The 27171-nt window shown below is 37.4% G+C and overlaps 1 protein-coding gene across 2 annotated transcripts; it reads right to left on the bottom strand.

Moving 5' to 3' along the window:
- Positions 1 to 1046: 1046 nt before the first annotated feature.
- On the bottom strand, positions 1047 to 26019 carry LHX8 (LIM homeobox 8). Of its 2 annotated transcripts, none has more exons than XM_090271683.1 (9): positions 25796 to 26019; positions 23758 to 23844; positions 23185 to 23346; positions 19376 to 19497; positions 17135 to 17355; positions 16506 to 16609; positions 11579 to 11674; positions 5470 to 5653; positions 1047 to 1708 (listed from the first exon to the last, which is right to left on the bottom strand). In XM_090271683.1, the coding sequence occupies exons 1-9, from the start codon at positions 25874 to 25876 to the stop codon at positions 1632 to 1634; spliced, it is 1134 nt and encodes a 377-aa protein (XP_090127809.1). In that variant the 5' UTR covers positions 25877 to 26019; the 3' UTR covers positions 1047 to 1631. The 2 variants fall into 2 exon arrangements, with proteins under 2 accessions (XP_090127809.1, XP_090127808.1); XM_090271682.1 differs by lacking the exon at positions 25796 to 26019 and adding an exon at positions 25522 to 25568.
- Positions 26020 to 27171: the final 1152 nt, after the last annotated feature.

Genomic DNA, 27171 nt, shown 5'->3' with positions numbered 1-27171 from the left:
GCTTGGCTAGACTACAAGGGCTTTCCTGGACATCTGGTAAAGGTAAAGCTGACCGTACCACTTCATGCCTGGGACAGGTAGACTAAAACCCAAGGTGATTAGCATCAATTTCACAAGATTAGATAGAGTGACTATTGACTATGCTCTTTGTTTTTGGCCAAATGGATTCTAACTGGAGTAGCAGGTAAAAACAAAACACTGTTTTTCTCTTTCTCTTTTTGTGAAACAGTTTTGTTGCTTCTGGTTTGAGGCAGATAGTAAGTTACTTCTATCCACATGAGTGCTTTCTGGTTGCATTTATGATTACCAGAATAGAATTAAAAATACCCCACTACTACTTCCAGTCCTCAGCCAGATGTAAACCTGCTAAGTTAAACAAAGATTTAAAAACTTAAGATTCTTAAGATTTTTTTCACTCATTCCTGTTTTACTTTTCCTGACTGGCATATGAAAGACAAGAAGTGAGTGCTGATTAAGTTCTTTAAAGGCAAAAATGAGTGAGGGTGGCACTACTTCCTTCTGTAACCCTGGGACAGGCATCTATTGCAACTGAGGATCAAGTGCTTAAGTCTAGATCTCAGCACTGAGTCACAATCCCTAAAAAGTGTTCACCAGGAAGAAAAAGTAGAGTCTCTGCTCTAGAAACATTACTCAGAAACTCTAAAGACTTCTTGGCCTCCTTTGTCACCCCTGAAGAAATATAGGCTTATAGCCCATTTTTCATTTCTGATGTGAGATACCCCGAAAGATCATCTTCAAAAGTGCTCTGCCTTTTCTTTCACATTAATTAGTGAGTCCAAAAGACATAATCTGCCAAATTAGATGTTTTCATGTGTTCTTCTGTTCAGTGCAATAATCAACAAATAACTTTCCTATTAAAATGTACGCCCAACACAGCTCGAAACAAAATGAAATTTTTTAAATTAGGAGTTGTTCTATTTGAAAGACATTAAAGTCAACTTACTGCAGAAAGCACACACAAAAGGACAAATTGATTGAAACTTTCACAATAATGGAAAATGTTTAATAAACTTAGAATGGTGGGCTTTTAAACTATAGTGTTATTTACAGCCATAATTCATCAACCACAAACACAATAATGTGTTTGCATGGCATGCTACAACAGAAGCTTTATTCAGTTCATTCAGAAAACACTGGCAAAATAAATTTCAGTTGCAAATTCACAGATACGAGCCTCAAAGTATAGTTGTATGTAACAAAAAAATACAGATAATATTTATAACAATAACTTACAGATACAAACTAATGAAAAACTACGATTTCACAAAGGATTGTAAACATTTTGCACAATTGTCAGTCCTTTCTTTTAGGCAAAGTGCTCTTTTGATGACAAATAAATTAACAGATACACACTAGACTGAACTATTTTCAGACAATACAAAAAAAAGTTTTGATTTGTTTTCTTCTTGTAAACATAAGTTTTACAAAAAAATGAAAAATCAATAAAAGTGTCTTGCAGGCCAACTATAGATACATACCTGGGTAGCAAAGTGATGTTGGAAATGCTTTGGGTGTTAAATAAAATTAACATTAATCTTTTCAATGGCATTTTATACATAATAAATGACAAGTTTATATCCTTAATCATTTCTATCCCTGAAAAAAAGAAATTAGGTATGACTTATTGGCAGTTGTGTCATTGAATGGGGTAACAAGGGCTGGAGTCCAAGAGTTGTTGGTGAATGAGCTACAAAATAGAAAGAAATTTGTGGATCAGTTTTGTAGGGTGAATAAAACTGATTTAAAAACAAACAAAAACAATCCAAGGCAATGTGCTTTCACTACTCATTATAGCCAAGGGAACCAAGCTACACTCATTTCACTGACCTCAGCTGAAGAATTCATTTATTCAGCATCATGAGTATATTATTAAATGAGAATCTAGGAATGGTTCACCCCTAAGTCTTTATTTTGTGCCACAGCTTTTGCCACTTTAATGCCCTCCATCCATACCCCATTCACTGCACTTTACCCTGCCTCTAGAAAGACACATGAGCTTTGTCTGCAGATATGTTGCTAGCTTTCATATGGAGGTGTCTCTAGATAGGCTGAACTCCCAAATTCTCATTTATGAATGCTTAACTGCCTCTTTCCCAAACATAGATCAAAACACATTTGACTCAGGCATCACAACAGTCATTCATGTGAGCACACCCAATTTTGATGCTAGCATTAAGTGAGTGATTACAATGATACAGGTTCTGATTTTTTATTTAACCAAACCTAAAATGAATTCCACCCTCAGCAAGGTCTATGTTGCTTCAACACAACCTCCCTCTAAGAGCAACTAGGTAAGCTGGACAAAATTTTTTAAAATCTGTCCAAAGGCATATGAAAGAGACCAAGGCAGTCAACTCCAAGAAAAGGAGAGAAATAAAATGGGGTTACTTTCCCCCAAGTTAGTGACAATTTTAAAATAAATGTATGATAGGCTGAGTTGTATAGCAGAGTTTTCAGGAGTTAGACTTTGGCTGGGTGGTGGAAAAAGATCAGGGACCACTGAAGAGATTCCCTAGTAAAAAGGAACAGAAACAAAATAACACAGGCCTTTTTTTTTGGATCTTAAAAGGCTAAATCTAAGGTGTAGCGACCCAGAAATACACCACCCCTCCTGAGACTGATGCTTGATTGGATGAAGCTGATCTTCCCCTAGCTTAACTCCCTGCCAAAGGTAAAACTAAATCTTCTCTGGTGGAAGATTATTACCCAGAGCCTCAAATTATTTCTAGTTTTCATACCCAACATCTGCAGTGCAATAAAAAAATAAGGCAAATAAGAAAATATGGCTTGACTGAAAGCAAAGAGGAAAAACAAAAACAGACCCACAAAAATCTAGATATTGGAGTTATAAGACATGGGCATTATTATAACTATAATTAATAGAACAATAATTTTATTAAGGAACAAAATGACAAAATAGATTATTTCAGCATAGAAGTTGAAAGTATAAAAGAATGGAATGTAAATTCTAAAACTGAAGTTACAATAACTAAAATTAAGAACTTGATGGATGAGTTTTACATCATATTAGAGAGTGAATTGCTGAACTGGAAGATAGGTTAGAAGGAGAAATCTAGACTAAAGAAAGCAAGGAAGGTCAGAAGGCTAGACAATATGAAATATTTTCATAAGGGCAGAAATACATTGAGCTAGATATTCAAGAAGCATATCTAGTGCAGCATATTATAATAAAACTGAAAAGGAAACACAAACAAATACTGAGGAAAAAAAGACATTTATTTTCAAAGAAGCAAGAATAAGAGCAACAGCTGACTTTACCAATAAAGGGTATCAGGTTAATTAACTATCCATATTCTAAACAACAGAAACAATGGAAGCCAGAAAAAATGTTATCATATCTTCAAAGTGATGAAAAAAAGATAACTGCCAACCTAGATTTCCACATAGAGAAGTTCATCAAAACAAATACTTATGAAATAGATCTAACAAAAGATATACAAGGTTACTCTAAGAGAATATTTGAAGGTAACCTAAATAAAATTTGTGATATGAAAGACAATATTACCAAGATGATAGTTTCCTACAATCAACTGTAGCAAAATCTCAATTGTTTTCCTTTTTGGGGGGTAGAAATGGACAAGATGGTAAAATTTAGGGTCAAGAGCATGCAACACAAACCTGAATAACAATGAAATAGGAAGACTTGTATTATTGAATATCAAGAACTATAGGCCTAACATAATTAAAACAATTAGGTATTAATATAAAAATAAATACACCAACAAAACTGACACATACATTATATGGACACTTGATTTTATCAAATGTGGTGCTACAAAGCAACTGGGAAATTAGTATTTTCATCAATATAAGAATAGGCTTTGTTCCCTATTTCACACCACATACAAAATTCAATCCCAGATGGACTGTAAATCTAAATGCCAAAGATAAAATAAAGTTTATAGAAGATAACATTGCAGGAATATCATCATTATCTTTGAGTAAGGACAATTTCTTAAACAGGTCACCAAAAAGCATTGCTCATGAAGGAAAAAACTGATGAAATGAAATACATTAAGATTAGGAGCTGGTGCTCAACAGAACATTCCCTTAATAGAGTAGAAAAGGCAAGCCACTGAACAGGGGGAGGCATTTGCAACATATATAATCATCAAAAAAAAAAAAAAAAAAAAAAAAAAAAAAAAAAAAAAACCTTTATATGCAGAATATAGTGAGAACAAAAACAAATCAAGAAGAAAAAAAGACAAGCCAACAGATCAATAGGCAAGTGATATAAATAGGTTCTTTACAAACAAAGATATAAAGATGCACAATGAAAAATGCTCAGTCTCATCAGTCACCAAGAGAAAAGCCAATTACAATAATGAGATAGCATTACACAATCATCAAGTTGGCTAAAATTAAGAAATCAGACCATATCAAGTGTTTGGATGTGGAGAACCTTGAACTCTCATATGCTGTTGGGCCAAGTGTAAACTGCTTCAATCGCTGTGGGAAACTGTTTGGCAGAATCAGCTAAAATGTAAATAGATGTGTAGTCTATGACCCTATATTCCACTCCCAGGTACATACCAAATAAAAGCGTGAATAATGTGCACTGAAAGGCAATTACAATAAAGTCCATAGCAGCATATTCGTAAAAGCCCAGATTGGAAATAGCACAAATGTTAATCAACCACAGAGTGGATAAATTGTTGTATATTACTACAGTAGAATTTTATATAACAATGAAAGCAAACAAATCACTGATTCTTGCAACAATACAAGTGAATCTCATCAACAATGTAGTTGAAAGAAGTACGACACACAAGAATACATTCTGTACGGTTCAATTTATATAAAGCTCACAAAAAGGCAAAACTAAAACAAGATTTTAGAAGTCAAGGCAATGTTACTTTGGATGAAAAGGATAATGATTGGGAGGGGACATAAGAGAGGCTTTTGGGGTATTAGTTATGTTCTACTGCTTCATCTGGGTGGTACTTACATGGATATGTTCATGTTATTACTTTATCATGTTGTGTATTTATTATGTGTGCACTTTGCTATATGTATGTTTTAATTCAATAAAAAAGTGTTTTTTTTTTTTTTAACAAAACTAAGTAAACTCCAATCTAAAAATCTGAGTGTGAATACTTGCTCTGACCATAGGAAAATAAATTATTTAAATATTCATCAGGTGAAAAACCAAACAAAAAATTTTTTCCTAAATAGAAATTAAGCACTGAGAGTCAATATCAATATTTGTATTTTAGCTGTAAAATGAGTGTTAAACTTGTCACTTAAAATACAGTCACAGAAATAGGAATGTTTGGGTAGTTTTGCTCCCTACTAAAACCCCCTACGATGTTTTTCAGCTACAACTGAGGTAATATTTCAAAATGTGAATCTCATCAGTAATCTAATACTAGAAGTTGCCAGTTATTGACTGCTTGGGAAACAGCTGTTAAATGTTAGGATACCTACCATCCATATAACTATGCAGAGCAGTTAACATCGTCCCATCTTGGGGCACGTAGGCAGAATAAGCCATTTCTTCTAACATGGGCGGAGACAGCCTGGAGGGCGGGACGGAAGTGACTGGGGCAGAGGAGGAGTGGTTAGGACTGACGTGCTTCTTGTGGCGCGCTCTACAATTCTGAAACCATACCTGAAGGAGAAAAGCAATGTAGCCATGTCACACGTAAGCTTCTGAGCACATTGCAACTCAGTTTAAAGGGGATGCAACCTCAGTTACTCTCCCATACAAGCACAGTATACCCTAACTCTAAATAAGTTTTTGAAACGTTTTGTAGACAGAAGAGAAATAATGTTGCACAAACACCAACGGTCAGTTTCTTCACTCAAATAATAACTATTTGAAGCTTTACTAAAAGCCAATTCTATACTAAATCAGCATCTTTCAAAATTAAAAAAAGAGGCAGGGGACTCAAGAATTCCAGAAAAAGTTTCCTTGGTTTTACTACTGGCATTTGGGGCAAAAAGAGAAACATAAAAAGCCGTTTAATCAGAACTTCAAAAAAAAATACACTACTAAATGTATTCTTAGACACCTGCTGGACTTATTTCAAATCTTTTTTTCAAATGACTAAAATCCCTACTGAGAACTTCAAGCTTTCTATAAACCCTTTTATTCCATTATTCAAGGCACATTTTAACCTGCTGTCTTCAAATTCTATGTAGTCTATTCCCTAAGAAGCATGTTAAGCTTAGGCTTATAACAACAACAACAACAAAACAAGTATTAGTTAAATAGAATAAAATACAAACACTGGTGAAACAGTTCACAAAATGTGGAGAGCTAACCACCTTCTCATCCACCCTTTCACAGAAATAAAGGAAGCAAATTCAGGGCAAGCAGAGTTTTATATCCAGGTCAGAAAAGTAAGAATAGACTGCCCAGAGTGCTTCCAGCAGTAAACCTGCCTGTGTTTGAACTCCTTGCCATAAGATAAAACTTAACTATAGGGTGTTGCACTATTAAAATATTGTAGCATTTACATGGCATCACACCAAACAATTCTGTCATGAGGAGAAAGAGAAGTGGAGGAATAAAGACTTTAAGGAAACGAAGATAAGAAAATTGGGGTTTCGGGCAAAGGCCAGGGAAAGGTCAGGGACTTGTACCTCTGCCCAGGGCTGCCAAAAGGCAACCAAGTCTAAATAATGTGGAAATGAAGGAAGCTGCAAAAATATTTATATGAAAAAGTTGGCTTCATTTCTAAGACACACCCTACCCTTGGGATTCAAAAATAGAGGGGTGGCAAAGTGTAAATTGAATAGTTTCAAACTAAAGAACTAAAAATGAATAAAGTAATGGGGTGTGCAGCCCTGAGCTCCAAGGAGTGTTTCAGGAACGAGACTTAGGCACGTATCATAGAGACGTCACAGCCTTCTCCCTCAGCTTCTGGAGCATTGGACTCTTACATACCTATGTAGAGCCCACACCCAAAGTCTCCAGTCACAGGCCTCCCCACAGGCTCCTTAGCAATGAGTGCCACTGCTGTCACCCACTCAGCCTAGAAGATACACTCATACATTCTTCAGCTGGTAAAAAAAAAAACTGCTGCCACTTGCCTTTTCCTGGACAGTATCTAGGAGACATACACCCAGAGGACTGCATACAACCTAATACATATGACACTGTGGTTCCCAGAGCTCCTTCAAAGTATCTTATATCTCCAGTAGATTATATTTTGGGTGGGATCTACTAGTTGTTTCTTAAAATCCCAGACTTTGGAAGTAAATATAAAGAAGGCATGACATAAAGAGCAGAATCACTACCTTAATGTTGATTCGAATAGCTCCTTGGGAAGATCATCAACAAGTTATCAGCAGACAGATGTTTGTATACACAAAGTGTCATGTAATTTGCACAGTAAAATATAGCTAAGGACACCAGACTTCAGAAAATAACTTTTGACATGAAGGTTACTTAGTTTCAGAATTCAAATACAAGTTCTCTGACTCTTCTTGGTGACTTAAAATTTCTTCCTTCTGCTTCAAAACCTCTAACAAGAGTTAAAATTTCTTCTAAGCAATATAGTTAAGTCTTTTTGAGTTCTATATTGTAAACTACATAAGCTAAAGCAGGCCATGTAAACATTCTGCAAAAGAAAAGACTAATGCATAAAATGAATCTTTTTGAAAGCCCAGAAAGCCAAATATAAAAATTTAGTGTATGAAAAATATGGAATTTTATATTATTGGGAAAGCATGGCATAATTCTGATTTTAAAAAGCTGGGTAGCCCTGGCTGGGTAGCTCAGTTGTTTAGAGCATTTCCCCGATCATCAAGGTTGAGGGTTGGATCCCTGGACAGGACACATACAAGAATCAACCAATGAATGTATAAACAAGTGGAACAACAACAAAAAAATCAATAAATTTTTTAAAATAAAAAACATATATATGAAAGCTAGGTAATCGTTTGGGAGGAAAGAAATAGAAAAATCACTACTTAACATATAACCAGAAGTCAATTCCAGATAAAGTATAGGTGTAAATAACCAAAAACATAATGTTTAAGAAAAAGGTCAAAGCTATGAGAAAACATATTGAAAGTCTGAATACATAAAAATATAAACAGTTCTATATGGAAAAAAATTAAATGAAAATTGGTAAACTATAAAAATTGAATATGGTAAATAGAAATCAGGAAAAGAAAGATGGTGAGAAAGGCAAAAAAAAAAAACGAGTAAAAAGCTAAAAAAACAACTTGTAAAATGACAAAATAAGCAAATTTGTTAAAGTTCACTGATAATGAAAAAATATAAAAACAATGAGATTTTCTAACAAATTGGAAAGGATGTTAAAGAATGACAGTACTCAGGATGCACATTGTTGGGAAAGAGGAACTATCATAAATAGCTCCTTGAAGAATAAATTGATATAAATTTTCTAAAAATGATTTTTGAGTTATTAAAGCCCTAAAATGTTTTATCTTTTGACTCAACAATCCCACTTCTATAAATTTATCCTATCAAAACTATTCAACAAGCATGCAAGGTATGTATACAATGTTGTTCATTGAAGCATTTATATGATTAAAAAAAAACTGGAAATAAACTAAATAAATTATTCTATGCTCAATATGTGCAGCAATAAAAATGATATAGCTCTTAAAAGGAAAGGGTATTCCCAGAACAGTGACTGAAAGAAATAGCACTGTTTTACTCTTTATCTATAGGGTACACAACTTACAATTCCCCCCATCTGAAAGAGTCTGTGAATAGTGATTTTATCTAGATGAAGAGCGTTAAAAGTAAAATCATCCATTTTTATTCTGTGATTTTAGTACAATGACAATCTGCTCTGTTACTTATGTCTAAGTAGACTTTAGCTAGTAAAGATGAGATTGTCTCTGTGTAACAGGCCATTGTTTCTACTTAATCTTTGCATATAACTTAGTTTGCATATTAGAGTCAAGGCCTAGTAATCAAAACTAACTTTTCTAGAGCATGCCCAATGCTAGTAAGTAGGCTGGGCAAATAGATCATGATTACTATTTGAGATCACAGTAATTACATCTTCAAAAATACTATGAAGGACTATATATTTAACTTATATACACACATGTGTGTGTGTGTATATATATATATATATATATACACACACACACAAAATATACAGGGTGAGGAAAATGTGGGTTTATAGTTGTGAGTATGCAAAACATAGTTTATTCTTGTATTATGTATTAATTATTATTTTCCAAATGAAAAACTGTAACCTATTTTTGCCCACCCTGTATACGTATATTTGCATACTCTTATCACTTCTTTTGCTATCTTATCAGAAATATTTAAATTCAATCCTCACATTTTTTCCCCTTTTTATTGAATTTACTGAGGCGATATTGGTTGACAAAACTATACAGGTTTCAGGTGCACAACTCCACAACACATCATCTGTACACTGTATTGCCTGTTCACCACCCCAAGACAAGTCTCCTTCCATCACCAGTTATCCCCACTATACCCTCCTCCACATCCTCCCCACCTCCTCAATCCTCACATTAAAAGCCACCATCCTACAATATATTCTCCAAGTTATAGTCTGTGGAATCAAGTTAAGTTGCTCATAATACTGGTGACTGAAATACATATACTACATGAGATGTCTCTCTGAGGTCCTTACTTCTTCAAGTAATTAGAAAAGGTCTCAGAAAACATGAATCTGACAGCTGCTGCAGAGTCTCAACCCTGGTTAGTGTGGCTCAGTGAGTTGAGTGCCAGCCTGAGAAACAAAAGGTCACTGGTTCAATCCCCAGTCAGGACACATGCCTGGGTTGTGGGTCAGGTACTCAGCTTGGGGGCATACAAGAGGTAACCAATTGATGAATCTCTCACACATCAATGTTTCTCTTTCTCCCTCCCTCCTCCTGTTTCTAAAAATAAATAAAATCTTTAGAAAAGAAGAAGAAGAAGAAAGAAGAAAGAAGACTGAAGAAAGAAGAAAGAGGAAGGGGAAGGGGAAGAAGAAGAAGAGGAGGAAGAGGGAGAGGAGGGGGAGGAGGAGGAGGGGGAGGAGGAGGGGGAGGAGGGGGAGGAGGAGGAGGGGGAGGAGGAGGAAGGGGAGGAGGGGGAAGAGGGGGAGGGGGAGGGGAAGGGGAGGAGGAGGAGAAAAAGAGGAAGAAGAGGAAGAGGAAGAAGAAGAAGAAGGAAGCCTCAGCCTATTGTGCTGGAATGACCTCAATGAAGAAAGCTTCACTTCCAGGCACAGGAATTCACTACGTGCACTGATAGGCCATGACATTTTTGTAGTCTTTCCTACTGAGAAAGTTCTATGTCATAAGTGAAACCTATTTTCTCCTGCAGTCCCTTGCAGAGGCCTGATTCTGCTTGCATTAATTCTTTAATTTTTAAACTTTGAATATTATTTAAAATTATTTTCCATTTCCCTGATCTTTCCAGAAGAACCTGACACAGCAGACCATCTTCATTCCAAGCCCACCTGACTCCTTCAACCTCCGTGGTGCTCCTACTCCAGACTCGTTCATTCATGCCAGCTGTTACTATGTCGCACTCAAACAGCCCCTGTCACCCTCCTCTCTTCCTAAAATCCTACTGTCTATAATCTTCTTCTAAAGGGTCTTACCCAATTTCACAGCATTAGATCTTTTTGCTTGAGTTCTATTCATCCTTGAAAATACCTGCTTACTTGCCTAGTGGTACCATCATTGCATAATTAGCAGAGAGAAAAGGAAATTCATCTTCCTCCAAGCTACCAAGCTAGTTTTCTTTTGACCTTAACATTCCTGTTCATAGCACCATTTTCATGAATACTTTGATTTTCAATTTAAGAATCATCTTTGACTTCTCTCTGCTTCCCCATTACAGTGTCTGGTCCTTTTCTTGTCTCTCTAGCACCCAGAACCTGTCATTAGTGTGCAGTCATAAAATGTTTCTTGAATTCTAGATCACTACACCAGTTAAGTTTCTTTAAAAAAAAATCACTATTTTCCTGGACATCCCAACTAATCTGCCTAACTTCACCTCGCCTTTCCCAACTGATTCTTCCCATGCACTCTCACCAACCTTCTCTTCCTAAAATTACATATCATGACTTTCTCCTGCTCAGGAAAGAAGTCTACCGTTATAGGCCTCCAAGCTGAGCTCTAACCATTTCTTCTCCCACAATTTGCAAACATAAATTTGCTCTAACTCATCCTTCTCTAGCTTTGTTCAGATTATTCCCTCTACCTGGACCTTTAACAAAGGCCATCAACATTACCTACACACATACACAGTCACCGACATATACAATCATAGAAAAGTAGAAAAATGACTGACCTCAGAACCAGATCTAGTTTGGAACAGCAATTGTCTTTTTTAGCCTGAGTTTCTTTGAGTTGCTATGAGCATTGAATGAAGTAACTTGTATGATGTGTAATTTAACAAATGAGAGCCCAGCCCAAGCAGACTAATTATCAGGTTAAAAAAAAAAAATGATTTAGAGTGTGAAGAAAGCTGAAATGAGAAGCTAATGCTTTGACAAGTCTTCACAAAACAATGGACACTCATAAAGACCTAGAATAAAAATTTTAGTATGTCTTGATTAGTGTTTAAAATAATCACCTGTATCACACGTCTGCTCAAGCCTGTCCTTTCTGCCAGTTTCTGGAGGGTCTGTGCATCTGGGTTGTTGTCCTGAGCAAATTGTGCTTGCATAACCTGTTGTTTAAAAAAATGTAAGTAATAAGTAGCTAAAAATAATGTTTTCTGCATTATGATGACTGGAGAGAAGACATGCAAGAGAACAGGATACTTGTATTTTATTACTTGATAATCAAGTATGGGGAAATATATATAAATGAAAAGAATGCAAAATGCATATTTTGTAAATTTACACACAAGTTGCTATGTTGAGATGTTTTAAAAAATCATCAGTTGCAACATAAAAACATGTCTCTCAACTTTTCTTTCCTTCCATTCTCACAACTCTTAAATAAAATGCATAAATAGTATTGTCTATATACTGTTTTTCCCATTCTGTTAAGTGCTAGCATTAGAAAACTTTTTAAAATACAAAAATCATATGACAATTATCTCTAATCTCTACTGAGCTAAACAGATTTAAGGCCCCTACATTTTTATTAATCTGCAAATAGCACACAGTGCAATAAATGTACTCCACAGAATTGTAACCATTCCTTCATTAACTGTTTTGAGCACTTGCTCTCTGCAAAGGAATACCTGGGATCTTAAAAAGAGACACCAATCAGCTTACTGAATAAGAGTTTCCTGGAATCTAAACATCTGTATATTGAAAAAGTCCCCAGGTGATTCTGATGTAACCTTTGGATTAGAACCACTGTGCTAAGTGCTGTGAGATAGTGATACATGAAAAAAAGGTCCCTGACTTCAACTTCCCAGGAGAAGGATACAGACATGGCAATAACTACCAACAACAATCTTAAGAGAAGGGTGAAGAGAGGGAGGGAGTGCAGAATAAAAGCACAAGCTAAGGACTTTTCAGTTCTTTCAGAAAAGGTTAACCATGGGCATCAAGTGGGATATATGTGTTTGATTAGTTAAAAGTCAATCAACTGAGGGAAGTATTATAAAATATAAAGAGCATATTATAAATAATTAAGAGAGGGAGTTTGGTATTTAAGATGATTTTGCATATCCACAGCTATAGTTAGGTTGATGTAATCAACCTAACTAAAGACCTTAAGCTTGGCTAGTCTGGGCACCATTTGCAGCAGGCAATATTAATTACACTCTCTACTAGATCCTCCTATAATACTATCTTCTGCCACTGCACTTCTCATAGGATAGCTAAATAATTCATTGGCAAGTCTTGCTCTCCTTAGCAGAAAGTGAGTTTCTTGAGGGCAAAGGGAATGTCTTCTTCATATCCCCCTTCTTGTCTATAGTGTTTGTGCTGAAGAGTTTGTGACAGAATGAACTTGACAATGTGAGGAAAACCTGAAGATAGAGATAGAGTGGTGAAAAAGACCAAATTTGTTCTGGGAAGCCTTATGAGGTTTACAAATTTTATATATATATATATATAATTTTTTTTTAGTTAAGTTCTCTGTGACTAGTGACTCTTCTAGAATAAGGTATTTCCTGGCTTCCTGTTCAACCCTGTCCACACACTCACTGTAAACAGCATATATATTTTTGTTTTTAAAAATGGGTAGTATCAGCCTAAAAGTTTATAATATCACTTAGTTCACTTTATTCCTTTCCTACTTCAATTGTGTTATTTCATATGCAAATAATGTTGTATTTATAGAAGCCTGAGCATGGAAATCTCAAAAAGAAAAAAAATGAGCAGATTGTCTTGTTTTTTAGTTTTGAAAAAGAAAGGCATTTGCTTTCAGAGTCGCTATTGATAATTTATAGAACAAAAACAGCATGCTTTTCACAAATGTCTTTCAAATATACAAGTTCAATAATGAAACCAAATTACATTTGATAAAGCATTTTCTTATAAAAAATAAAGCAAAACTTGAATCAACACGGATGGTTTAGGATTGGATTATGTAAAGGAAAAAAAAGTAAGATGTAATTAACAGTGTTTAGTTTCACACACAATAAAAACCCTTTTAATTTTAACTCAGTTTTATTATTCTTCAGTCACTAATGGTGTCAAAACCTAACCTACTCCTCTGGGCTGTTTTAAAATGGTCGAGAGGTAAGCCTCTAGGGACACTCATCATTTTAAGGTCAGAAATTCTGCCAGAAACATCATGATTCTGCATAGCAGCACCTGATCAACTCGACCTGATAGCAGATTCAAGTAGGTGCTAACCTTAGCACATAATAATCATTGAGGAAATGCATCAAACTATAATAAGCAAACCATTAATATTGGCTGAGACTTCTTAAATATCATTTCTACAAATGAGACAATATTTGAATATTTATGCCAACACAAAGAGTATTTTATTTTGTAAGTGTGAAATACTTTTTCTTCCATAGTTTTCTAAAGAAGAATTTTTTTAAATTACCTTGTTTATTCCTCCCATTTTAACTCTGTTTAAAGTAGGTACTTCATGAATAGTCTTGACTTACTGATCACCTATCATATTTCATTATTTTACTGAAGGTAGGACAATTTGACAATGAAGGTACATCACCTGATTTATTAGAGGTTCTGGCAAAATATAATAATTCAAGTTTTTGAAAAACCTATAGCTATCCCAGATTCCAAAATTATAAAGAACCACTTGAGGACAAGGATTGTATCTCATTTGTTCAGCTATTTCATACTAATAAATATTGAATAAGTGATAACATGCTTTGAAAACACATTTCTGCTTTCATTTTTCAAAACTTATGATTCCAAGCTTTTTTAAAAACATGATTCACAGCACATTTTCATTTAATTATGCATGATTAAATAGTTTGTGTGCATTTGCAATTAAAACTATAAGGCTACCTACAAGATTCAGAATCTTACTCTTTTGTTCTAGCTGTTGCTACCATTAAGTGGAGTTTTGTTAGGCACAGTCTCGTGGTCTCTTTGGAGGCCAAGTAAAATGAAAAGGCAAGAGTTTTGGGGAGAAGGTCCAAATCTTTTTTCTCCCATTCCTTGGCAATCTACTCTGAGGATTGTTCCTGCACCTCTAGGATGGGGCTACCTACATCAAGGAATTTTTGTAAGAGTTAAAAGAGATCATGTAGAGAAGATGTCTGTCATAGGACTTGGCACACAAAGTCCTCCACAAATATTATTCCCTTTTTATTTAATTAGTATTCATTTTCCTATGAGAGATTGTCTTTATACCTAAAGTGGTTTCAAGTTTTCATAATTATAATTTTAATAATAAATTTTTATATCAGAACAGTTTTATAATTAAAACTATAGCTAGCCCTTATGGGAATGGCCAATTTTAAAAATAAATGACCCTGACTGGGTAGCTCAGTTGATTAGAACATCATCACGATACGCCAAGTTTGGGGGTTTGCTCTCCAGTCAGGGGACATACAAGAATCAACCAAGAAACAATAAATAACTGCATCAATAAGTGGAACAACCTCTCTCTAAAAAGCAATCATTAAAAAATTTTTTAAAGTCAATATATTTTTTGTTAAAAGAGTCTATTTCTACACACACTTTTATTTATTCTCACACATCCTTTAGTTACTGGACATTTTGCTGCCAGGTCTCCCACAGGTACTCACATCTTATATTTCACATAAAGCAAGGCTCAAACAGAGATATTTCTTTCCATTGCCTTATCTTTCATTTATTGCTTATTGACCATTTATTCTATGCCAAAGTTAAGAAATTTAAAATAATCACTTGAAAATGTTTCAGAATGGCTTTAGATTTTAATTCTAGATTGCCTTCTAATACCACTAAGCTGCCTTGGAATATTTGTATCACATCAAGATTTCTTTCTTGATCATTCTCAAAATAAAAATTCTCCTCTTGAAACACTTGTATTCATCTTAAATATTTTCAGGTCTTAGAATATTAATTTGATTTTTCAAAAATTATTTTCACTCATTTGATAATGTAGATATGTCTGTTAAAGTCTGAGCTAAGATGGATACAATGTGTAAAGTACCCAGCAGTACACGGTAGGTGCTCAATAAATGTTATTTTACCTTAACATAAAATACCTCAGCCACATTACTCTTTTAGAAAACATGATTTTTCTAATCTGAAAAAATGCCATAAAGAGCCCTGGCTGCTGTAGCTCAGTGGATTGAGCGTCAGCCTGTGAGCCAAGTGTCGCTGGTTCGATTCCCAGTCAGGGCACATGACTAGGTTGCACGTCAGGTCCCCAGTTGGGGGTGCGAGTGAGAGGCAACCACACAGTGATGTTTCTCTCCCTCTCTTTCTCCTTTCCCCTCTCTCTAAAAATAAATAAATAAACAAATAAATTATTTTTTTAAAAATGCCGGAAAGGACCATTATATGTATATACTTAAATATAAAGCAAGGAGTAATTATTTAATAATTTCCTTGACCATTTACATAAGTTAAACCTATGACAATTATATTTAGGACAAATAAGCTGAAAATAATCCCTCCCTTTTCAGGGGACATAATCAATCTCAGAAAATGTATAATCTTGTCCTTTAAAAGACTCACTGCAGTTTTTAAAATGATTAACACATTAGTGTCCCACAGACCCACACACATATTGTATGGCTCTTTCAGTTGAGTCCCAAAATATTTTGTCTTCTATCGTAATTATATGCAGTAATGTCAATGCCTGGATTAATGTGATTTTTATCAGGAATTCAGGACAGACCAATACTTTGTTTCCACTTTAATGTCAATGCCCACAGGACCCAGAAAAACAAAGCTTGAATGACTGGTTCATATATATCATAACTCCAGGAGTACTGATCAATATTTTAGGGCAAAAAAATATTATTTCATACATTCACCAAGTTACTTTTCAGAAAAAGCACAGGCTAACCTTTTTGAAAACTTAAAAATGATTTTAGACAGCATAGAGATTGGTTTGTTTGCTTGCTTGCTTTTGGTAGGGAGGGGCTTCAAAAATCATAAATTCACTGTCACGTCTACCTGGAGCTGATCTGCTGTAAAGCTGGTCCGAGCCCTTTTTGCTGGTTTTGGATGATTAACATCTTGCTCTGTGAGGAGGGCGCCTTCAACACTAATCCCATTACCTACATTTAAAAAACACATCATACATGTTGGTAACTCAGAAGGGTCATCTAGTCATGCAATAATAGGTTTCTTGCATCTCTTGGCTTGGAGTGAAATTGTATACATTCTCTAGGTTGCCAAATCCCTTGAGTTAAGTTTTAAAACACGCTAGAAAATACTGTAGAAACAATATTTCCTTTGTTGGTTTGAATACTTAGTCACAAGTGTAAAAAGCTTTAAGTATACATCTAAAGCTCATCCTTAGGAAAGCAAAGACAGGAAAACAACTATTTATGAAAAAGCAAAACCAGAATCCTAAACTCAAAACTGTTGACTAAGAAATATGGCACAATGCTAATATACACAGCAGGGCCTTCCCTGAAGATAAACAGATGGACACCATCACTAACAGTAAAGTGCTTAATGAGCTTTACCACAATTACACTGCACAAAATAATGCATTAAAATGACCTGAAGGAAATATTGTTTTTATTCCTGTATTCAATGTTCCAGAAGACTTACAAGTATTTTAAGTATATATTTACCATTTTCCACTTCTCTTTTTAAATTATCCAGCATGCAGTCATAATGTACTCTGCACAGAACTTTCTCTTCCACCAAAGCAAACTCCTCTCCCGTGGAAAGTTGCCTTTTGCAAGAAAAGCAGGCAAAGCATGCCAAGTGATAGACATTGCCCTTGGCCCTGCGGACCCAGTCAGTAGAATGGATGTGCCTCCCACAACGAGAGCAGCGAGTTCCATACCTTCTGCATAAATAGAAGGGTTGTGATAAAGAATGGAATGCTTGGTGAGATATTCATCAGTTTGAGATTAAACTAATGTATTATACCATTCATTGGATTAAGCTGAGTATTTAACTATTTTGAAAATAAAACAGGAATCAATTATTTTTCTAAAAGTCAGTATGGTAAATAATCAAGATAAGATACAGCCAAAATTCACACCCACTTATAAAACAAAAGCTTCTCATTGTTGCTTTAAAGAAATATTGGATTCTTTCCTTTTAAAATAAGTAAAATGTTTCAATATCTCTCTTGTAACAATATCAGTGCATTTCAAATTACTTGAGACAAAAGATACAATACAAACACACACACACACACACTCCCGATTGAAACCTGAAAGTGCAAAAGCATGCCACTGAAGATGGCATGCCTTCTTAAAACCAACTTGAGATGATTAGAAAATGCTTTAAATATCTTTCTTTTTTAAGTTAAAATATTTAAACATTTGAAATTGATATTATCAGAGAATGAGAAAAACAGAACTTGTTCACACTAGGAAGAATGAAAGCAAGAAAAACTCAAATATTTCCTTTGGTGAATAAACTATTGCATTGCTAACCACAGAAGAGGGGAAATATTACCTAAAACTTCAGAGACACATCTGAACATTAAATGCAGATCTTTAAAAATTGCCAGATATAAATATTTCTTTTCCAAGTGACTGGACACTCATTGTCATGTCTCCTTTCACAATCTAGTCATGGCTTGGCATACCCACATCAAACTAGATAAGTATATATGTCTGTATCTATTTGTTAATATTTCTTTAATGGTATTACCATTTAAAAATTAATCTGAAAAACTCAATCCTAAAAATATATTTCAGAACATAATAAAATACAAAGTATAAACATGTCCTGAAGAACTAGACTTTCAAAAAGCCTCTAAAACAAAATCTCTCAAGTCTTTAGATTACCATAAAAAATTAAGATTAGCAGATCCTAAGTGAAAGACAAGGCAAATTGCTACTATTTTTGAGAAAATGGAGAGTATACTTGATGAGAAATATAAATTTTTGGTAATTATAAAATTCTGTGACTTTATAAAACCAAGGACTCTGGATTTCATGAAGTGCTTTAAATTACCTAGCAATTTATTCAAATCAATCACTAAACTCTCTGAAATTAGTTTTTGAAATTGAGTATAAACAACATAATTAGTATTACAAATTTCATTATATGTATTAACTTCTCAATTTCACAATGAACATTCTTCTTCATTTGGAAATGCAAATAAAGCATGATAATTTTTTTAAGTTATGCTTAAGGATAATTTCAATTTCTAGATAGCTCTCCATTAAGAATTGAATTATATACTAGAAAAAAACTGCACATTTAAATAATTACAAAGAGAGCACACAGAAGATGTTACATATAATATCTTAGGCAAAAATAATTTCACAAAATAAAGATCAAAGAACAGAGAAAAGAAAGGATTTTTAGGCAGAATAATTAGATTTGGTATATTTCTTATACTGGCATAGTCAATTCTGATTAATTTGGTTTATCACAGTTTCCAAATTGCAGGCATTTTATAGGTGTATAACTAGGGATCACTCTACAGTAAACAGGTAAAAGCTTAAGCAGAGCCTGGATTTCCCCCCACAGTTATTTCATTTTACCCTTCCCCCAAACGAGGGGCTTTGTTACAATAAGTCATCTTATACTTCATACTTTATACCTATGCACAGCGAAAAGGTTTCCCCATTTTTAATACCTAAAACTTTCATTTTCCAAAGTGGGAATAGTTATTTATAATTAGCTTTTGTACCCTGAATTCCTAAAACATATAAATATGCTTATTATATTTGGTTTAATACATATTATACTTCAAAAATATAAAGCATTCTCATTTTGAATTCTATTATAAAAGAGAAACTTGGCTTCAATAAGAATAAAACTGGAAGAAAGCCTAGTTACAAAATTCTCTTTGCGTAATAATTTCCTGAAATATTTACTTACTAAAAAAAAAGTCAGTTTACCTGAAATAATCAAGTTTGCAGAAAATGTCTTTGTCTTTAATATAACAGCTGGTATGCCTTCCTAAGGAGGTTCTGCAGACACTGCAGGAGAGACACCGGACATGCCAGCACAGGTCATTCACCTATGAAGGAAAAAGGGGCAGGATGAGAAATTATTCTACGACTTATGAGGATATCCATTGGTTTTGTATATTAGGCAATGTAAAAAGCTGGCCCCTTAATATTTTCATACACACTATGAATGTTTCCATCTAAAAGATGTCGTTTACACAAATATGTGTATAGATATATTATCTCAGACCCAACCAGAAAAACCACAATAATATATTCTACATTCTGTGTTAACAAATGTTACTCCTGTGAAGACTTTTTTTTTTTTTTTTTTTAATGCAACTTCTGTGAACACAGGGAAAATTCTTGCACACTTTGAAGTCCAATATACTGGTTTATTTTATTTTTTTACCAAGTTTTTCCCACCCTGAAACATGTTAGCTGAAGAAGTGAAACCACATATTTTCTTAATCTAATTTTTGGCCAAATTATTATAAATTGTGCACCAGTTAAAATGAGAGAGAAAGTCAGTGAAAATGAAGTTGTTAAAGATACTTGCCTTTGTAAAGAAGTCAGGCATCCATTTTGCTTACAAAATAGAAATGCTAAGGTAGATTTAAATGTTGATATGGCAGAAGCCACAGCTCCCTTTTAACATTAAATAATAGACTCAAGGGGCAAAGTACTGCTAACCCTACTTAATGATTTGGCTACTAGAGAAAAAATTAAATCTAATTGTAAGTGGTTCTAAAAAGGTACCCAAGCACTGTTTGCCATTTATACTTCAAGAAGTAAGGCATAAAATAGTGATTTAATAAATCACAGCACTTTATATTTTCTAAGTAGGAATATGAAATATTATCAGTTCAAGGAACAAATCATAATTACCCCCAACTTAAATGGTCACCACTAATGCTATAAGCACCACAGCCTCAGCCCTCAAAAATAAAAAATAAACATGTATTGGATTGAACTTGTCTGTAACATAGACTCTTAAAGTTTGCTCTTGTTAAACTGACAAGAACTAGGTTTATGCTCAGTTGAATTTCACGTAAAAGAACAGCAGTGATGCAAAAACAAAAGTTACACATTACAAATGGATCTAAATGCTTAAAATAAGAATTAGGTGATTTGGAAAAATGAGAAATTGTGAAATACACCCTTTGCTACACTATTTCATAACAAAGACTATCTGTCCAGAGATTTTATTAGATTAGCACTACTGTTCATGAACTATAAAAGGTACTTCGAAGCTGGGAAAAAAAAGTTTCACTGGCTTCCAGTTACGGTTATGTACTCTTTTGGTAAAATTTTATAAGTTTTGCTTTTGTTACAAAAGACATGCATGTTTACTATACAAGAAAGCATGTAAAATAGCAAAGAAGTAATAAAAACATTAACAATGGTGGGTACTGTCCTGGAAAGACATACTTTCCTTCTATACTTTCCTAGAATGAGCCCAATTAAATTAAAGGTTAGAAGTATGGGCTTCCTTTCATATTCCACTGTTAAGGGCCTTCTTCTGCATTTCCATCTTATCTAAGCTTTTTTTATTTTATTTATTTTTTTGGAAGCAAAGGTAGATTCAGGCTCAGGGCAGAGTTATATGACCACCCTCTAACTATTGAAAGCCAGATCTAATGTCTAATATTTTCACCTTTCCTCAAGGTTTACTAAAAACAAAATAAAACAAAACAAAATAGAATAAAACACCCCTCTTTCATCTTTCATTTCTTTTCCAGGGAGGAAAGTAAGGTGAAGAGAGAGAATCCTGGAGAATTTAAACCTTCCCTGATGGCTGGTATTGATCCAATCTGCGTATGTATATGTATGTAAGACCAAGCCAGAAAACCACTGAAGTATTAGGTGGAGCAATAGATACATTTACCTCCTCTTGTGCATTTTTGTTCTAACTCCATTTACTTGCCTCACTATATGGTGTTTTTCTATATTAAATAAATTATACCCTCAAATACTCTACTAGGTATAACAATTTTTTTAAACTAGTGAATAAGGACTCAAAATGGAAAAAAAAAACATTAAGAATTCAGAGTTTTTATATAATCATATAGTATTAAACTTTCATTAGAGAGAATGTACTAATATGTACAAGAAGGTAGAATAAGACTAATGTAGGAGATGTTACTGGGAGGACTCCAGTCCTATGACTAAGGAAAGCTTAGATAACTTAGATATTCCATGTCATACAAATAGATAACACTATATAAACAATTTTAACATATAAAAGATGAAGACTAGAAACTATTTCAGAAGATGTGTTAAGAGGCATTTTATAATAAAAGTTTTTCTATATCGTCTCTGCTATGAAGTATTAAAGCCTTTATAGATCCCTTCAGAAACATTCTTAAACATTATGCTAATTATTGAGAAGGCTTTGTTGAAAATAAACTAGTGTTGATCCAAAAGGTGATTTTGAAATATTCAAAAAAGCCCAGCTCTAGAAGGATTGAAAGGAGAATCTTAGAATGCAGATTTGAAGAGAAAGCCATGTTAATTTGTCAACTTTAAGAATTAATCACCAATAAAAATTAACTCAGTCACTTTTTAATGTTTTTACCAAAATGTCTTTCGGTGCTTTATCTGGGTTGTATCTATAGGGTGTCATTTCCACTTTACAGATGAAGCGGCTTTGTACATTGAGGTAGAAATTTAAAGAACCCCACTAACTTGCTTTTTGAACTCAAACACTCCATAATTAATTCTTTTGAAAAACTGGAATGCGGGGGGGCTGTTGGTGGAGAAAGAATGGAAAGTGAACTGGATTGCTACTAATTTAGTGTAGGAGAGCTCATTAATTTAAAGAGTGGTTTTAAAGAGGTATTGAAGTTGAAAACCCATAACATTAGGAGTAAGACACATGGGACTATGATCCTGCAAGCAATGACATCAATAACTGTGGCCTGCCAGAACTTAAACCCCAAAACTCCCCTACAATATTTTAAGAGAAGTAAAACAAATTAAGACAGACAGTCTACTCTCAAACCACCACTTAAAGCACTTCATCCCAGGTTTCTTTCTTTTCTTCCTAAATTTACATCAGTTTCCATTTTCCCCCCAAGCATCGGGGATAACGTTAAAAAAAAAAAAAAGCATTGGGTGACCTGTAAGTGTTAAACCTTAATGAGAGGAGCAAGGTACTGAAATTATTTCTACTTAAATACTCCTAGGAACTTTTACTTTGGGAAAGCCTTAGATAATTGTAAACAAGCACAAGACTATGTTAAAAAGCAGTCCAGAAAAGAGCCTTTACAGCACTTTACAGTGGTTCTTGCCAGAAGAGACGCTGCAAAGGGGAGTCAGTCAACATATACCCACCTGAAATTCTCAGCAGCAGGCCGGCATATGGGTGCTACTGGGGGTGGAGAGACCCCTACATAACCCGGGGCTCAGTAAAAATAATCAGGCAGGACTGAGTTTCAGAATAAGTAAAAGGGTTTCTCCATTTCCGTTCCTCTACAGATTTATGGCTGACTCAGTACATCCACCCGGGGTATCGGCACTTCTAGACCACGGCAAGTCACACGCAAGCTGTTTTGCAACAACTCGGGGGAGTCTAAGATTTCTTCCCCTACTCTTTCCCACCGCAAGCGTTGCCCTTGATTGGTCTGTTCTGCTTTGAAAGCCTACGACCTCAGGCGAGAACTTGAGTGGAAAAGAGGGGGGAAAAATAAACCTTCCTCTTGTCCCAGCGCTCCTAGGGTACCCCGCTCCCCTTGGGCCTCTTGGCTCCTCCCTACCTTGAGAAGGTACTTGTCCACTATCTCCAGGCCGCAGCTGTTGCACACACACTTGCCAGAGGGACAGACGGAGCCCGAGGCCATGGACCGGGGCGAGGACGACGGGGACAGCGGGGCCGAGGAGGAGCACGAGTCCTCGTCCCCCGCTCCCTCGGGGCTCACCTGCAGGAAGCCGAAAGGCGAGGTCGCAGGCGGTTCGAGATCCCTGCTGCCCTCCTCATCCCACGGGTCTCCGGGGGATCCCCTACGGTCTCCGCTCCCTTTCTCTAGCTCCCACTTCCCGCCCAGTTTGTGAGGGCTCACTTCCCGCCGTCACCTCGACTCCCGAGTTCAAGCTTCACCCACCACCCACTGGGGCTGCGACCTCTGACCTCAAGGGCCGGGGCGCCTTAGGTCCTGCCCACCCTGCCAAGCCGGCTAAGCTTCCCACCTTGCCCCGCCCCAGCCCCTCTCTCCACCCGCTCCCTGAGAGCCAGATAGGCCCGGGAGGGAGCGCGGGACAGCGGCCCCTCTGCCTGGGCCGCCTCCCCTCCACGGCCAGTCTCGTCAGCTCCCGTGTCCCTCCCCACTCACCAGTCCCTCTTCCCCGGCGCCTTTCCGAGTCCTCCCGGCCGCCAGGGCTGCAGTCCGCCCGCACTCTTCCGACATGAGCCCCAGGCACTGAGGGGTGGAGTGGGGAGAAACAGACGAGAAGTTCAGAGCCTGCACACGCGGCCCAAAGCCTCCGATTCTCCGCACGCGGGGCGGGCTAATGAAGGCCCCGGCGCGCGCGCCGCGCGTGCAGCCGTCCGAGCCCCCGGGCCCTGGCGTCGCGAACCGAGGCGGCCACCCGAGAGCCGAGGGCTCACCCGGCGCGCTGCGGAGCTCTCGGGGCTCCGGCTCCCCAGCTCTCACCGGAGGACATCGGTTCCCTGCCCCCCTACCGGGGATAACAAGTTAATAACAATCATCCCCGACACAAAGCATTTTCTTTCTAGACGTCAATCACGGCGGTGCGGATCTCGGAACTGAAGGGGGTGCATGAGGGGGACGAGGCAGGGTGGGAGAGAAGAAAAGAGGATTGAGGAGGGGATGGGGGGAGAAACTTGATTTCTTTAATAACCTCAATTAAAAGAGCAAGACATATTTTTTTTAAAGGGGCTTTTTGAATTGGATAGCCCGAAAGGTGAAGAGCTTTAATAGGATACTTGAAAGCTAATTACAGCGGGATTTAAGAAGCCTGGTGCTTGTTCCGATGACAATTTGAATGAAAATGCTTCAGATTAAACCGAGCCAGCAGCTCTTTCGTAAACTTGCAGCAATTAGAGCTGCGCGTGATTTACACTCGTTTCTTTAAGGTGTAAATTGCCACTTATTGCTCAGTAAGTCAACATTTGAGCTACTAAAGGATTATTTTTAACCAGCGCAAAAAGCGTATCGAATAATGGAAAATATCCAGCTGAATTTAATTTATGCCATTAAAAAAAAAAAAAAAAAAAAAAAAAAAAAACCACCTCACCCAACCTCGGTGAAAACGTTTTAAAGCAACAACGCGCATTACTCAAGTGTGTGCAAGCCTTTGCTGAAGTTTTGTTCTTAAACGAAAACGCATCCTCTCTGGGAGTTTCTGTCTTCTACGAAAACTCTAGCTGTGGTGCCGGGCGGGGTGGTGGAGTAGGAGCTCCAGCGACCCACACCTCTGCACCACTGACTCTTCGCCTCCCACCTTCCCTCCCCCTGGCAGCACGAGGCTACAGATAACGCTCTAAAGGCGGGGTGCCCCGGGCCCTTAGCCGACTCTCGGGAGCGCTCCCTACGCGGGACCCGGCGCAGCCGCGCAGAGGCCGCGTCCTCGCAGGCAGAGTTGAGGCAGAAAAGCCCTGCGTTCGCCGGGTATTCCCTGCCAACCGCGGGGCAAAGACAGCCAGCGATGCCGGGGGCGGGTCCCGCGGAGGTGCTCGGACAGGCTCCCGTGAATTTTCAGACTTATTATGCGAGACACTCATGGGTCCTGCCTCCAGAGTGAGATGAGCGCTGGTCAGTTTCCCCCATTTCCTCGACTCGCGTACCCTGGGGTTTGCTCCTTTGGGAATTTTAAGTAAAATAGCGCTCTTGGCCGCCAGGGAATGCCCCGAGGCCTTCCGAAAGCCACGCATCTTTCTGTTTTCGCTGTAGGCCGGCCAGCGCGTTCTCCCTGCAGCCGGAGGCGCGCCCGAGGGCCCGCTAGCGTCCGCCGCCCGCGGGGCGAAAGGAGCTGAGCCTCTGTTTGGTCCCGCCCGACAGCCTTCCGGACCTCCCGACTCTCTCTCCCCGACCGCCGCGATCACCTCGGCAAATAGAACAAAAACAACGACTCACATGTACCCGAGAGCGCCTTAGGCTCGAGGCTTCGTCTCCCAAATTACAGTCTCCAAATCCATGCCTCAGGTTAAGTGAGCTTGTGGGGAGGGGAGGCAATGATTACTGACTAACGCTACTACGTAACCAAAAAAAAAAAAAAAAAAAAAAAAAAAGTCAGGTCTGAAGATGAGGCTGTTACAGGTAATTTCTGAACCTCGTTTAGGAGCCCAAACAGCTTGCGTTTAAAGGAAACTGCGCTTCAGCGGGTCTGGCCAGGCGTCGACTCGCTCACCTTCTCAGGGGAAACTGCCAGCTCCGGCACGTCCTTTTCTTCTAGTTTACACACAAACATCTGATCGCTTTTCCAATACATGGCACTGCTAGGGCTGCTTATCTCATACCAGCTCCAGAGGGCCAAAGGCTGTCCGTGTCTGCCGATCTTCCCCCAACCCCTCCCCAATGCTCTAATAAAAGCTGACACCGAGAAGAGTAAGAATGCTACAAGTAACTCTTCATCCAAAGAGACCGCTGTGACCGTAAGCGTTCGCGGGTGGACTCTTCTTAAGATTTCTGCCCCCCCTCCCCCCCAACTTCGCTAAGGTCTGTCCCTCCAGGAAAAGAAAAGGGGAAAAAGTTTGTTTTCCAGAGGGTGGAACCTTACATAAAGGGGGGGAAGGGTGTGTGGGGGGTGGGGTGGGGAGTCTTCCTGGAGGAATAGTCTCACCTCCTTCAGGAAAACCCGCCTTCTCTACATGTTAAGATCTTTATCAGAACTAGCCAACTTACTCCAGATTTAGTATTAAAGGGGGAGGTGTGTGTGCTGGGAATGGCCCTGTTAACTTGACTTAAAAAAAAAAAAATCTGCTCTCTGCATTTGCCGTGGCTTTTTAATTCTCGCTTCCCAACCAAAACCTAAACAAAGATTCGGGTTACATCTCGTTCCGCAGCAAGCCTAAGCGGAAGCCGAGGTCTGGGTGACTTGAACATTTTAGTCCTTCCCCTGAAATGCGCAACTTTCCTGTCTATCGGAGGGACGTGAACGTTCGGTAGGAGCTTCTCTGCAAAGTTTTCTCATTGAGATAAAGAAGGAACATCTGAGCAGCACAAAAGCTTACTACTGAGAATAGATTTGAAACCTAGGCGACAAGAAAGGCAAAAAGTATTGCCCTCTCATTTTGTCCTGGACAAAATTTAAGCCCTAAAAGCTGTCAGTCTGCCTCAGTTTTTGGCTGAGGGTTTGCGGAGGGAAGGGGCGGTCTTCAGAATACCTTAATTTTGATTAGGACTGGAGGATGAGTTTGTTTAAATAGCTTCTTTATGGTATAAATTTTACTTCATCACTTAGTGTATGAAGGGGAATTTGATGAGACTATTTAACAATAATTTTTATTTCTAGTTTTCCCTTCATAAGAAACAAAGCAAACTTTTGAACCATAAATAATATAAGAATACCTGGAGTCTGTTTCCTAAAGGCCTTTCACAGAATCATGTGATGTTGCTTCAATTGGACGGATATACAGTATGGACACATATCTTATCTCTTTGCCTTACCTGTCTAGAAGAGAACGATCGAAGTGCTCTCTCCCAGACCAGTCAAGCAGCAGGCTAGAGGAGGGGCAGTGAGCAGAGAGATGTCGACTGTGTGGTGACGAAGTGAGCCGGTCTAAC

This window comes from Furipterus horrens, unplaced genomic scaffold (genome assembly GCF_987537825.1).
Source record: "Furipterus horrens unplaced genomic scaffold, mFurHor1.1.pri manual_scaffold_3, whole genome shotgun sequence".
Classification (NCBI taxonomy): Eukaryota; Metazoa; Chordata; class Mammalia; order Chiroptera; family Furipteridae; genus Furipterus; species Furipterus horrens.
Note: the sequence above shows the minus strand (reverse complement) of the source record. Positions and strands in the feature narration are given on the sequence as shown.